The sequence below is a fragment of the Cucurbita pepo genome, chromosome LG01, assembly GCF_002806865.2.
Source record: "Cucurbita pepo subsp. pepo cultivar mu-cu-16 chromosome LG01, ASM280686v2, whole genome shotgun sequence".
Classification (NCBI taxonomy): domain Eukaryota; kingdom Viridiplantae; phylum Streptophyta; class Magnoliopsida; order Cucurbitales; family Cucurbitaceae; genus Cucurbita; species Cucurbita pepo.
In genome coordinates, this window is record NC_036638.1 from 8,997,350 (window position 1) to 9,011,302 (window position 13,953).

At 36.2% G+C, this 13,953-nt stretch overlaps 2 protein-coding genes and 1 non-coding gene across 7 annotated transcripts; 2 read left to right on the top strand and 1 right to left on the bottom strand.

The window, feature by feature from the left end:
- Nucleotides 1-28: 28 nt before the first annotated feature.
- Nucleotides 29-100, bottom strand: TRNAT-CGU. Its single transcript has one exon. It is a non-coding gene; the product is annotated as a tRNA-Thr (tRNA).
- An 87-nt stretch (nucleotides 101-187) lies between these two features.
- On the top strand, nucleotides 188-5,872 carry LOC111793362 (asparagine synthetase domain-containing protein 1). 5 transcript variants are annotated; one of them, XM_023675208.1, is made up of 15 exons: nucleotides 188-314; nucleotides 451-790; nucleotides 964-1,157; nucleotides 1,248-1,383; nucleotides 1,499-1,777; nucleotides 1,945-2,042; nucleotides 2,681-2,795; nucleotides 2,985-3,090; nucleotides 3,452-3,545; nucleotides 3,670-3,863; nucleotides 4,201-4,300; nucleotides 4,388-4,504; nucleotides 4,751-4,807; nucleotides 5,073-5,148; nucleotides 5,424-5,872. In XM_023675208.1, exons 1-15 carry the CDS (start codon nucleotides 216-218, stop codon nucleotides 5,459-5,461), a joined length of 2,043 nt encoding a protein of 680 aa, XP_023530976.1. In that variant the 5' UTR covers nucleotides 188-215; the 3' UTR covers nucleotides 5,462-5,872. The 5 variants fall into 5 exon arrangements, 4 of the variants coding, with proteins under 4 accessions (XP_023530976.1, XP_023530988.1, XP_023530995.1 ...); XR_002814930.1 differs by lacking the exon at nucleotides 5,424-5,872 and having other exon boundaries at nucleotides 3,670-3,832; nucleotides 5,073-5,362; XM_023675220.1 differs by lacking the exons at nucleotides 4,388-4,504; nucleotides 4,751-4,807; nucleotides 5,073-5,148; nucleotides 5,424-5,872 and adding an exon at nucleotides 4,058-4,101 and having other exon boundaries at nucleotides 4,201-4,292.
- An 869-nt stretch (nucleotides 5,873-6,741) lies between these two features.
- On the top strand, nucleotides 6,742-13,945 carry LOC111793406 (cell division control protein 48 homolog B-like). The gene is made up of 10 exons (XM_023675263.1): nucleotides 6,742-6,997; nucleotides 7,108-7,275; nucleotides 7,379-7,771; nucleotides 7,864-7,908; nucleotides 8,548-8,603; nucleotides 8,799-8,948; nucleotides 11,430-11,537; nucleotides 12,397-12,496; nucleotides 12,671-12,952; nucleotides 13,029-13,945. Exons 3-10 carry the CDS (start codon nucleotides 7,616-7,618, stop codon nucleotides 13,284-13,286), a joined length of 1,155 nt encoding a protein of 384 aa, XP_023531031.1. The 5' UTR covers nucleotides 6,742-6,997; nucleotides 7,108-7,275; nucleotides 7,379-7,615; the 3' UTR covers nucleotides 13,287-13,945.
- The last annotated feature ends 8 nt before the right edge of the window (nucleotides 13,946-13,953 follow it).

Below are 13,953 nucleotides of genomic sequence, written 5' to 3' on the forward strand. Positions count from 1 at the left end.
TGGTTGTGAAAAATTATAAATAAAAAAAAGCTCCCGGCGAGGATCGAACTCGCGACCTTTCGCTTACGAAGCGAACGCACTACCACTATGCTACGGAAGCGTTTGTTGTTACGCTTTTGTATAAACATTTTATAAAGAGTTAAATTTATGGTTTCTACTTCTATTTTCCTTAGAACTGCGACAGAACCCGCCCTCGCTGTGCGGGGGCGGCGGCAATGTGTGGAATCGCTTTGGTCGTTTCAGGCTGTCGCCTTGATTTATCGTCTCTACATGTAGACGCCAGAGCTTCGTCTCCTCATCCAGTGCACGAGGATGTAAATATTCTTGGTCTCGCTGTTTTCTTCTCATTCGTTATAATTTGGATATATTGCTGTGGCGCGAATTCAAATTTGTCTCTTAACACTTTCTTTGTGATTCTGGATTGATTTTAGTTGCGTTTTCTTGCTCCAGCTCGAGTTTTCGATAGATGATCTTAAAGCGGCATTGCGGAGAAGGGGCCCCGATAGCTTAGGCGGAGTGAAGGTTTTTATTTCCTCAATATGTTCTAATCCTGGTGAAGTGCAGCAGTTTGAGTGTTTCGTTGAGAGGGTTGATTGTGGAGTTGCATTTCAAAATCAAAATGATCAACACGAGATGGAAAATGGAAGGATTCTCCATTCACATGACAGTTGTAGTAGTCTCATCTCTGGTGCGCAGTTTTATTTTCTGGGGGCTACATTACAGCTTAGAGGGCTTAACCCTATTGTTCAGCCACTGATGGATGCTTCCCGCAATGTTCTTGTTTACAATGGTAAACTAAATACAGAAATTTATATACTCAAGTTTTAAATTTGGCGTTCTTCTTATTTGTTCATTAAATTAAATGTACTTTTTGAATTTGGCATAATATTGATCACTAATTATGTTCAAACTAAATATAAGGAACTATATTAAATTTCTTTCATGTCATTTTCTTTTCAAAAGGTGAAATATTTGGAGGAATACACGTTGAGTATCATCAAAATGATGCTGAAGCTCTTATGCAAGCTCTTGGGAATTGTTGCGCAAGTAATGTTAGTTTAGATACGAGCACATGTGTAGGGGAATGTAAGAGAGAAAGCACTATTGTAGACGTTCTTTCAAACATTCAAGGGCCATGGGCAATCATCTACTTCGCGGTAAGTTTCCATGTTATGTTTATTGGCCCCGCGCGCCATGTAGCCTTTTGTTTCTTGTTATTAACTTTTAACAAAATTTATCATATTTAGGATAGTGCAAAAACTTTGTGGTTTGGTAGGGATGCCTTTGGTAGGCGAAGTCTTCTTGTTCACTGGCCAACCGTGGAGGATTCTCGGTTTCTTTTGTCTTCTGTATCACCAGCTTCCTCCATGTTTCACGACTCTGGTATACTGAGCTTTTAACACTTCACGGATCTTCTGTTGGTGTTTTGTTATCAGTTTATTGTCTATTAACAATTACTTCTTGTGCTTGTGATATTATACTAAGTTGCTAACTGCAGGACATGACAATGATAATGGTACTTGTGAAGTGAGCTTCTGGGAAGAACTTCCATGTGGGATTTACAGCATCTCTTTTGATGCTCGGAGCACGGACGGTTGCCTGGTTGGTGAAGTCAAAAGGCATGAATGGACCAATGAGTCACTGAAAGAACTTGTCGAGTGGAAGAGAACTTGTATAGTACCTAAACCTGGAGACATCTCCTCTTCATATCACGAGGATCTTTTGTCACAGCATGAAAGTAATTCAGCATGTTTGCATAACTTGCAATCAGTATCAGGTATCTATTATTCCTCTTCATTGTGGTGCCAAAACTTAGATACCAAAGTTCCAATTCTATGGTAGTGTGTGCTGCCACTTCCACCTTGTCAATGAAAAATACGTCTGGTTTTGTTGAAGAATTTGATTTCTTGACGACGGTTGATGTTGCTTTTGTTGAATGAATAGAGGGTATCCAAGCTCCTGTTTCAACACCTGCGGAGATTCTGCTGGATGCTCTAAGGAAGTCTCTTATCAGGCGTACTTCACTTTATACAATTTTCCAGGTTTATTTTTGAGGCTTTTCTATTGGTACTGAGTTAGTACTTCTGATGACGTGCTTACTTTGAACTATTTTGTTTTACCATAAATTTTTGCATAGTGCACAAACATGGGTTTGCAGATCCTTTTTTTTTTTTTTTTTTAAGGAAAAAAAGCACTTGAAATTCTAAATTTTTTTAATTGAAGACTTTGGTAATAATATGATTTAATTTACCATTGGAATTGTTTTCTTTTTCTCTTCTATTTAGTCGTGGAAATCATCATAAGTTAAGAGGCTATGCATGTATTTCATAGTTCAGAACAAGTTAATTGTTAATGCATAGGGTACAACTGTGAATGCATAGGGTACAACAAGTTAATTGTGAATGCATAGGGAACAAGTTAATTGTGAATGAATAAGTTATGAGGCTAATAATGAATGCTATGATTTAATTGTGAATGCATAGGGTACAACATCTGCTTCNTTAAGAGGCTATGCATGTATTTCATAGTTCAGAACAAGTTAATTGTTAATGCATAGGGTACAACTGTGAATGCATAGGGTACAACAAGTTAATTGTGAATGCATAGGGAACAAGTTAATTGTGAATGAATAAGTTATGAGGCTAATAATGAATGCTATGATTTAATTGTGAATGCATAGGGTACAACATCTGCTTCCAGAAAAGCAGAACTTGGTCCTGTGGCCATTCTTTTTTCCGGTGGATTGGATTCTATGATACTAGCAGCATTACTGGACGAGTGCCTTGATGCCTGTTGTAAGTGTTTGTTAATTCTCCTAAACATCAATTTTCAATCTCTAGGCGTTCAGGATTGATATTGAATAGTGATGTCGATCTTATTCTTTTATTGCACTTGATGTGTAGGGCTGAGATATTCAATCAAGTGATGTAACTTTAATTTCCTAGCTCCAGTTAACCGATCAATTGGTCTCATCTTCTGTACAGATGTGATAGATCTTCTTAATGTCAGCTTTGATGGATGTTCCGCGCCTGATCGAATCTCAGCGAAGGCTGGAGTTCAGGAACTGACAAGAATTGCCCCTCTAAGAAGGCATGACCATTTAGCCCTATTTTGAGTTTTGCATTGACCGTTTTGGTGGTTAATTCTTTTATGCCGAACATGTGGATATTTTTAGTTCGTTTTAGCATAAAGAACAAAATAAGAATCGGGAAACAGAAATTAAAATAGCATACATTAAGCTCGACCGTTGTAGTTTAGCTAAGTTTTGTCAGGTGATGTCATGAAGTAAGAATCAAAACAAAAATAAAATGTGTAGGATGCATACATATGTTATATATTTTGTGATAGGTCTGTTTTATCATCTTTGGGAGAAGATAGTAGAAACTAGATTGTTATTTCATTGTCATATTCTTTGGTTACTGTGCTGGCGGTCTGATATTTAAATGTTTAGGTGGAAGCTGGTTGAGATTGATGCTGATTTGTCAAATTTGACCTCCGAAACCAAGCATGTCATGTCTCTAATAAATCCTGCAAATACATACATGGTACCCTACTTTTGTTGTGGATAATATAGTTTAGTGTTTAAGTAGATAACTTCAACGGGTTTTGAACTTGCCAGTGGGATGTCATTGATTGTCCTGTTTTGTGTTAAATTTTATTTAATTGCAGGACCTGAATATTGGAATAGCTTTGTGGCTGGCCTCTGGTGGCGATGGTTGGATTTATGAATCAATCGACAAGGATGATAAGTTTCATCGACGTGTAAAATATAAGTCTCAGGCCAAGATTCTCCTTGTTGGTTCTGGTGCCGATGAGCAATGTGCTGGTTATGGTAGGCATCGAACAAAATATAGACAAGGGGGGTAAGACAGTAGGAGTGAACTGTTGACATCATTTCATACATAATATTTTCTGCTTCTAAAATTTCAAGAACATAACCATTGGATGTTCATTGCATAACCTTTATTACTTTTTACCATTTTTTTATATTCATATTGAAAAGAAAAACTTGTATATTAGGGAGGGTGTCTACTCACCATAGAAGATATTCCTGTAGGTATGCTAGTGCATAAAGTTAAAGGACACGGACATTAGTAAAAGGTTTTTTCTTTTTTGGTACACATCTGTAAAAGCTCAGTTTGGTAAATGCGAGATGAAAAAATTCGTCCTAATTTTAGTGTCGTGCAATGTTCCCTTCAGCTGGCATCTTTTAAATGAGGAAATGAAGTTGGATATTCAGAGAATCTGGAAGAGAAATCTTGGGAGAGATGACAGATGTATTGCAGATAATGGGAAGGAGGTATTTCCTAGAGATCGTATATACCGAAACGTTACTATGTTTTCTCGTCTTTTTCTCATTTAATCAAGTTTTCACTCCTTTTCATAGGCTAGATTTCCCTTTCTGGATGAAGACGTTATACATACATTGCTAGCATTTCCTCTATGGGAGGTTACCGACCTCGAGAAACCTGCTGGAACCGGTGATAAGAAGATACTTAGGGAGGTTTGTGCTACTTTTCCCTCGATTAAATTTATTTCTCCTATGATATTTTTCCGCTTTGCAAATATTGTACTGTTGAAAAGAGTTTAGTGCTCATCGAATAGCGCCGTTGAAGGAATTAGATGAACAATGAAAGGGCAGGTCAGATAAGCAACTGACATTCTGTCGCCTTAGAATGAAAGTTTAGTTACTCGACACAGATTTACCTAAATAGTGACGTATCTAGCATTCCTCGTTATCTTTTTGAAGGTTGCGAAATTACTCGGTCTGCACGAAGCAGGGGCTCTACCTAAAAGAGCAATACAGGTATGCATCTTCCCTTTAGTCACACTGCCAACTTCAATTAAAAATGCAAATATCTGATTAACTGGTTGGTCTGCAAGTGGAAACCATGTGACACAATTAGTATACCGAAAGGAGACTCGATATAACTCGATTTTGTGTAGTTTAACTTGAAGCCAAGGGATGTTATATCATACAAGATGAATTCTACTGTGATGGATCCATCTAAAATATATCTTGTTCTTTCTTTATGTGCTTGCATAATCCTAACGCACAGTTGATCATCTAGTTTGGCTCAAGGATTGCGAGGGAATCAAACCGCAAGAACTTCGGAAGCAACCGGGCTGCTAATCAGGCCTCAGCAGGAAGTGTGAAATTCAACAAGCATTCTGTTCTTCAGTAGACTCATCCTCTGGCTCAAGGCAGTAGAATACGAGCAGCTGAGCTTTATCTATACGGGATAAGTTGAAGAGAACCCAGACTCGTTATTCTGGTCAGAGCTAAAAGGGAAGAAATGGGCAATTGCCCTGTTTTCTCTAATTTGCTATCTCAATTAGAAAGTTAAAATGGAAGAGTTTGCTGAAANAATCAAACCGCAAGAACTTCGGAAGCAACCGGGCTGCTAATCAGGCCTCAGCAGGAAGTGTGAAGTTCAACAAGCATTCTGTTCTTCAGTAGACTCATCCTCTGGCTCAAGGCAGTAGAATACGAGCAGCTGAGCTTTATCTATACGGGATAAGTTGAAGAGAACCCAGACTCGTTATTCTGGTCAGAGCTAAAAGGGAAGAAATGGGCAATTGCCCTGTTTTCTCTAATTTGCTATCTCAATTAGAAAGTTAAAATGGAAGAGTTTGCTGAAATTTTTGGCTTCACACTTTGAAGCAACACCTCTTTAATACACAGTATATTTGTGGTCATAATTGCATCTAATCTATCCCAAATAGTGTTTGGATTTTGAGTAGAATTAAGCTGCTGTTTTAGATTGATGTAGTCATTTGACTGAGTTGAATGTTTACTGTAGAAGATGAACACAGATATATATTGTGGAAGAAGGGATGGATAAATCCTTGTGGTTTATTGTGATGATAACTGCACTTTTTCTCCATTTCATTGGAGAAATATGGAAAACCCTCTATTTCTCTCCTCTAACAAGGTGTGATTTTTTATTAGGGTGCGATTTTAATGTAACAATTCAAGCTCAGACATTCTTCTCTTTGAATTTTTTCTTTCGAGTTTTCTCTCAAGGTTTTAAAATGTTTGTTAGGAAGAGGTTTTCACACGCTTTTAAAGAATGTTTTGTTTCCCTCTTCAGCCGATGTGAGATCTCACAATTCACCCCTTTATGAGTCCATTGTCCTTGTTAGCACATCTCTCGATGTCTAGCTTTAATACTATATCTAAATTGTGGAAATATCTTTGCGTTTTAAAACATTGAGGGAAAGCTAAAAAAGACAATACAGTGAAAGTCTAAAAAGGACCATATGCTTGTGGTGGCTTTTGATGGTTACAATGGGTCTAGACAGTCTTCTATAATAAATATGTATATTGAAGATAAAGAGTTTGGCCTTTTTATCTCTTCATGTATACAAAATTAAATTATTAATTATGTACATTGTCTTTATATTTACAAATATATTTAAGACAATAATTAAATAAGAAAACATCTTTATATTAATAAATTAAGAGAGGTTTTTAAATATTTATATAAACTAAAAAAATTAATTTTTTTTTTTTCATTTTTCATTAGATTAACATTAAAATTTATACCTTTCTTAAATCTATAAATTTATCAGACAACATTAAAATTGGACATAAAAATTAAATTTACATTCAACATTGTAATTAATTTTTTTTTAAAAAATTCAAATTTGAGGAAGATTTAACACAAAATTTTGTTTTTAAAATTAGATACCAAAATAGTGCTCTTCAAATATAAGAAAAAGAATAAAAAACAAGACCCTAAATCCCACCCTCCTTCCTACCCTTCCTTCTCCCTCCCTCCCTCCGTTCCCATTGCCGGGCCGCCGGCCACACTGCAATCTGCACCATTTTGTTTTCCCCTTTTCCTTCTTCTCCATATCTCCCTCCCTTCTACAACCCGAACCCTCGCCGGCACGCCCTCCTAAGCCCGTTTCTTCCTTCTCTCCCTATCTCCCTCTCTGCTGCAACCGCGCCGGTGCGCCTGCCCACAGCATTCTCCTGCTCGTCGCTAAGGTGCACATTCTGTCTTCCGCAGCTCCTTCTCCCTCTTTTACGTCTTATTCTTCTTCTTCTTACTATTATTTTTCATTTTCTGGAACTTTTTTCTTCGTTTTGCTCCCCAGCAGCTGGGCCCCGTTGGCGGGAACTTCAGCTGGCAGCTAGCCGTCGAACCTTATACAGCACCCCCGACGGAAGCAACTCTCTCAATATTAAATTCCTTCTGCTCACTCTCACCATCTTTCCTTAACATTGCAGCACATCCACCCTCTCTTCCTTCCAAAAATCTGAAGGTACTCTAATTCTTTTATCTCCTGAATCTTGTCTGTTTGGTTAACATGAAATTTAGATAGTTTGGTAGATTATTACTCGCTTATAATCCACTTGCTTCCGTAGAAAAACAGAAGGAATACAGAAGCGCGCAGCAGTGCTGGCTCTGTGTGAAGGAAATTTTCGGCAGCATGTGGAACTGGGGGAACGGCAATGGAATGAAGAAACGGCAAATGATCGCGCTGGAATAGAATCCAGTTTAAACGTGTAGTTGGCTGTTTTGCTCTTTTCGTTTTGGTTCTGAGAAGAATTTCACTTCCGAGTTCGAATACGGATTTAGAGATTAATTCTTAGTGCTTTTACATGGAGGATCAGAGCTGTAGGAGTGGTAATCGTAGCGAACACCAGTGGAGAGCTGAGGAAGAGATTGCTGGAAACTCCGATGCCCTTAAAGCACTGAGAGAACTGATCATTTTCCCACTACTATTCTCCCAGGAAGCTCAAAAAATTGGTCTAAGAGTAAGACAATTTCTTTCTATGTCTTTCATTATTTCTCCATTAACTCGATTTCTGGTTAGTTTAATCGTAAATTTTACCATGATGCTTAACAGTGGCCTCGAGGATTGCTTCTATACGGACCCCCTGGCACTGGCAAGGTAACATTCAATCTAAACTTGCTGTACGTTGTTTTGTTATGCAACTATCTTTTTTGGTTCTGAAAATTAATTGGATATTCTCTCCTCAATAACATTTAGAACTTTCTACAATTCGAGGTTCATATCCCATACCCCCAAATAATCTTCACGTCTATTAGCATTTTGGTTTGAAAATTTTGAATCCATTTTGGAAAACTTTCCCTTAGTGACTGGTTTATGTGTAAAGCTATTCCAAGTTCCTTGTCATATTGTATATAAACGTTACTTTCTTTACTGAACGTTGATGGGAACTGAAAATGTTTAGAGAATAGGTTTTCAATTGCATATCAGCTTCTTTCAGTCTGTTAAAGCTACCAGAGCAACAAAATGACGTTTTTCTTTCTTTATTCTGGTTCTATGAAACCAAACTATTAGCTCCCTATTTTCCCTCCAAGAGATCTCTGGACTCGGCTGTAGGCCAAATATTAGTTTTGGATTCTGTTCCAGATATATTCCTTTTATAGTAGGTGAAAGTGAGGCGGTTCTTTTAAATTTTATTTATTATTATTATTGTTATGTAAACATCCCATGTGTTTTCGAAGTGTTCATTTTTTATACATAAGTTTTAAGCTTGAGGAACAAACTTTTCTTCATTGTCAGACGAGCTTAGTACGTGCAATTGTTCAGGAATGCGGTGCTCATTTAACCACTATCAGGTTCTGCTGCTTTTTAACTTTATTAATTTGTAGGATAGGGAAGCATCAAAGTAATCGAAGGAAAATCAAATTCATGATTATTAAATGTTTTCTTTTAATTATTAAATTTGTTAAATTCTGGTATTACAGTTTGCAGTATCTTTCCCCCTAAACTTTTTTTGGTCACCGCGGTATCATTTTCAATGCATTATGCAGTCCCCATTCAGTTCACAGAGCACATGCTGGAGAAAGCGAAAAAGTTCTGCGCGAGGCTTTCTCCAAGGCATCATCTCATGCAATATCAGGGAAGCCATCAGTTATCTTTATAGATGAAATTGATGCACTTTGTCCACGTCGGGATTCTAGGTAATGAAAACTGATAACGTTATTGTAACTCTGAAACAAAGTTATGCTTTCTCTTAGTAGAATAAAACCTAGGCTAAATTATAAGAATACCCCTGAACTTTTCCCTTTGTTTAAAAAGTACCCTTGTTCTTTCAAAAGTTGCAATGATCTCCTGTAAATGTTTCAAAACTACCATGAAGGTAGAAGTCTATTAGATTATTGGACAAACATTAGGACTAGAACACTGTCACCCTATTCCATGTCACCACCACACCTGCTCCAAGTCTAAATTTCTATTCAAAATCATAACAGATTTCTACTTAGTATTAAAACATTTATGAAAAGTAAAGGTAATGTTACAACTTTTGAAATAATAGGGGTATTTTTGAAACTAAGGGGCAAAGTTCAGGGGTACTTTTTGTAATTTAGCCTGAATTCTATAAGCAGTTTTGTTGTTGCTATCTGTTCTTGAAGAAAAGATAAGTAAGGATAATTTAGGGACTGGTGTGCATAAATAGAAGTTGAGTGTAAGTGACAACGAAACCATTCGGATGTAAGTTGCCTGAAAGCATTACTTTTGTAGGTGTATATCTCATCCTTTGAATTCTGAAACTCTTATATATCTATATATATACTGAGATAAGAAACTATGATATGGAATAAGTTGTCTTCATTCCATGGATGATTTAGATTTAGGAAGGTTTTATGGTGTCTTAATCATTCCATGGATTATTTAGATTTAAAAAGGTTTTATTGTATTTTTTAAGTTTTAGATAATTGTCTTCAAATTATAAGTTACATTTAGTCGGTGATGGCCACAACCTTTCAATTAACCATATGTTATTATAAGGTTTATTTTCAAGGCTATAAATCACATTCATGTTATTGATTTAGCATCACATTTTGGAATTGAAAAGAACAGAGTTTCAATTTTAGCTTTTGTTGAGAGCTAAACTTTTACTTTGCAAATTTTTGTGTTTAGAACTTGTATGCTAGAGTCATTCAGATGATATTGATCAAACTTCTAGTGGAGTGATTCGAATCACGAGTTTAGAAACAAGTTTTTTTTTACTCTTAATCTTTATCATCAAGGTAATCCGTTCCAAAACTTTCTCTTAGGTTGATTCCATATCATTTGATAAGGAATCAACCTAAAAGAAAACTCTGATACCAAATGATAAGAAATCAACTCAAGGGAAAACTTTGATACCAAATGATATAAAATCAACCCAAGGAAAAATTTTGAAACGAATCACATTGATGATCAATATCAAAAGTAAAGAAAACTTGTTTCTACACTCGTGATTCAGATCACTCCACAAGAGGTTTGATCAATACCACTTGAATGACTCTAGCATGCAAGTTCTAAACACAAGAATTTGTAAAGTAAAAGTTTAGCTCTCAACAAACCTAAAATAGAAACTCTATTTTTTTCAATTCCAAAATGTGATGATAAAGCAATAACATGAATGACTATTTTATAGCCTTGAAAATAAATCTTATAATAACCTATGGTTAATTGAAAGGTTGTAACTTTTATTGTAACATATAATTTAAAGATAGTTCTCTAAAACTTAAAAAATACAATGAAACCTTCTTAAATCTAAATCATCCATGGCATGATTAAGACATCTTATTTCATATCAAACAGAATTTCAAAGAAAAGGAGCGGGGTTATAAGCATTCTCATTAGACTGTACCCAGATTCACCAAAAGCCTCTCCAATTGGTACCTATAATAGAAATTGAGTAATTACAGTGTAGAATAAGAAAGCAAATTGCTGGAAGAACCCAAAACATTACGAGGTCCAATAAATGCATCCTAGAGTCCTCAAGTATCATGAACGTGTCTTCCTTTTCTTTCCTACCTCAGCTCCCAAAACTAAGCAAATTGCATTCCTCCAAAGTACTTTGTCTTACTTCTTGAATGAGCATCCATCTAAATACATGACTAAAGGTGCTTCCACACCATCAAGAAATGCGAATTGTAAGTTGAGGAGGTCAAAAGTTTTTTCCATTGCTTTAGAGNAATTGTAAGTTGAGGAGGTCAAAAGTTTTTTCCATTGCTTTAGAGTGAAAGAGCAACGTGGGATGATGTGAAATGTTGATCCTCTAATTCTCTTGGACGATGAACATCAATTGGGGATAAGGACCTGTTGAACATCCTTCTTTTAAAACACCATAAGCTGCACCGCATCCAAGACAAAGAGACCAAAGGAACGTTTATTCTTTAATGGAGCGTAGTTTTTCTTTCTTCTTTTTCCCCTCCTCCTAGTTTGTACTATAGAATGAGTTCCAACGGTAACTTTTACCTAGTTTGTAGGATGCCTTATCTTCTCGACTATCATGCTATACATAGATTATCAATTTATTTTCTTTTATCTTTTATGCGAAAACGGTTTCAAGAGTGGATAATATAAAAGCTATTATTGCTTACTATCTACACATCGAGTAGGGGGAAGTGCTTGTTGATTACTTTTTTCTGTTATGTTCAATTTTTCAGGAGAGAGCAAAATGTTCGTATAACCACTCAACTTTCTATTCTGATGGACTCCAATAAGCAATCAGCATCTGGTAGACCACAAGTCGTTATTGTTGCATCAACTAACAGGTTATCTTCCATTGTTTAACTAGAAAATTCTATAATTGTTAAAATAGTCTTAACTTCAAGTTCTCGTAGTTGCACCAACTATCAGGTTATCTTNTATTGTTGCATCAACTAACAGGTTATCTTCCATTGTTTACCTAGAAAATTCTATAATTGTTAAAATAGTCTGAACTTCAAGTTCTCGTAGTTGCACCAACTATCAGGTTATCTTCTATTGTTTAACTAGAAAATCTATAATTGTTGAAATAGTCTTAGCTTAAATTTTTGTTCCCTATTATATTTTCTTTTTAAATTTTAAGAACTTGTACACGTATCATTGGAGTTTGCAATACTTAGACATATGGGGTGCTATATATAACTGAAAACCTAGAATAGTTAATTCATTGAAGCTATTGTATTTATATTTCTGACCTTTGCACTGGTGAGAGCAAAAATGTTATTATATTGATTGAAATATGCACAAAAAATTCTGGGTGTTTTTTNTAACTGAAAACCTAGAATAGTTAATTCATTGAAGCTATTGTATTTATATTTCTGACCTTTGCACTGGTGAGAGCAAAAATGGTATTATATTGATTGAAATATGCACAAAAAATTCTGGGTGTTTTTTCTTTGTCTTGTACGCTGTAAAGCTGTCGAGATAGTATGCTTAAGCTTTCTCTCCCCCCCCCCAAATTCATTCTGTCTCGTTATATCACATAGGTGAAGTATTTTAACAGCACTGTTGGTTTTTTCAATCGATTATTTAGCAGAAAAATAATTGAAGCCTTACCGGCTAATCTTTCTCTCTTCTTTTTTCATTTTATTTGTCAGTTCTTTTTCTTGCTGTTTAAAATAATTGACATTGCCTTTTTTGTTAAAGAGTGGATGCCATCGATCCAGCACTTAGAAGATCAGGGCGTTTTGATGCTGAAATAGAAGTAACAGCCCCAACTGAGAATGAACGATATCAAATTCTTAGGGTGAGTTATATCTTGGCTATGCCCATTTTTAAGGTCATTTATTCAGTTAAAACTCTGAGATATCACCATTTTGGTCTAGTGTATTTTTTTATGCTACTAGTCTTAAATGAAACTATTATTCCTTGATGGAAAATAATTAGTGGTTGTAATGGCTTTTACTAAAACCGTGTTCAGCTATACACAAGGAAGGTTCAATTGGATCCAAAAGTGGATTTACTAGCAATAGCTGCATCTTGTAATGGGTTCGTTGGAGCTGACTTGGAGGCTCTGTGTCGTGAGGCTGCAATGGCTGCATTGCAAAGGTGCTCAGGTACAAATGAGAATGAGATTCTCAGTCTGACAACAGAAGACTGGAAGCATGCAAGATCTATTGTTGGCCCAAGTATGACTAGAGGCATCACTGTTGAAGTTCCGAATGTGACTTGGGATGATATTGGAGGACTTAAAGATTTAAAAGTATGTATGACATGATTTTTTTTTCTTGCTTATTTTCATGGCACATTAATTACAACTTCTTATTTATTGTAAGCAGAAAAAACTACAGCAGTCGGTTGAATGGCCCATCAAACACGCTGCTTCTTTCTCAAAGTTGGGTATATCTCCTGCACGGGGGGTTCTTTTGTACGGGCCTCCAGGTTGCTCAAAAACAACCCTTGCTAAAGCAGCTGCAAATGCTGCTCAAGCGTCCTTTTTTTCACTTAGGTATTTTCCCCAGATTCTGCAAATAGGCCTCCAGGTTCTCATCGGAAAGCTCTTCATGTCCTTTTTGTGTGTTCTAATAATAGTATGATACCATAGTTGAGAAAAAGGCACAAAAAGTGTAGAATTCTAAATGTTGAGTGACAGTGACCTTGTAAGCAATGTTGTCTTTGTCTCATTATCGCAATTGAAGAAGCATGAACATGGACGAGACATAAAACAAATACAGTACACGTAGGGTAGGGATGTTTCAACTGGCTACACGTTGGGTTGGCTTTGTCCATTCTTGGCCAGAATGACTCTACCAGTATCCTTGGTTTGTGAAAATGGAAAACTAAAACCAATGATCTTAAATGGACAAACTTCGACCAAATAGTCGGATAGACCGACTTGAAATTCTTAAATTTGTTAAGGACATGTGACCGCAGAGAAGAACACCAATTTTCAAAAGAATTTCCCATCAAAGGCATCGGTGAAGTGCCCAAGTCATTGCCTGGCTAATAGATATATTTTGACTTGAATCCACCCAATAATTTCCTCAAGTATTTTGTTCGAATAGGATGATGTACTCATGTCTCTGTGATTAATTAGACCTGGACTCTTCGAGATTTATTAGCCAACTCGTGATTTTATTCTTTGATAGACAGGCAAACAGCTCTGGTGTTATGTTAATGCTTCTGAATTCAGATGTGAGAATTAAATATCCGCCACATGTTTCCCTCTTGCAGTTCGAACTGCAAGCAAACCATTAAATTTGT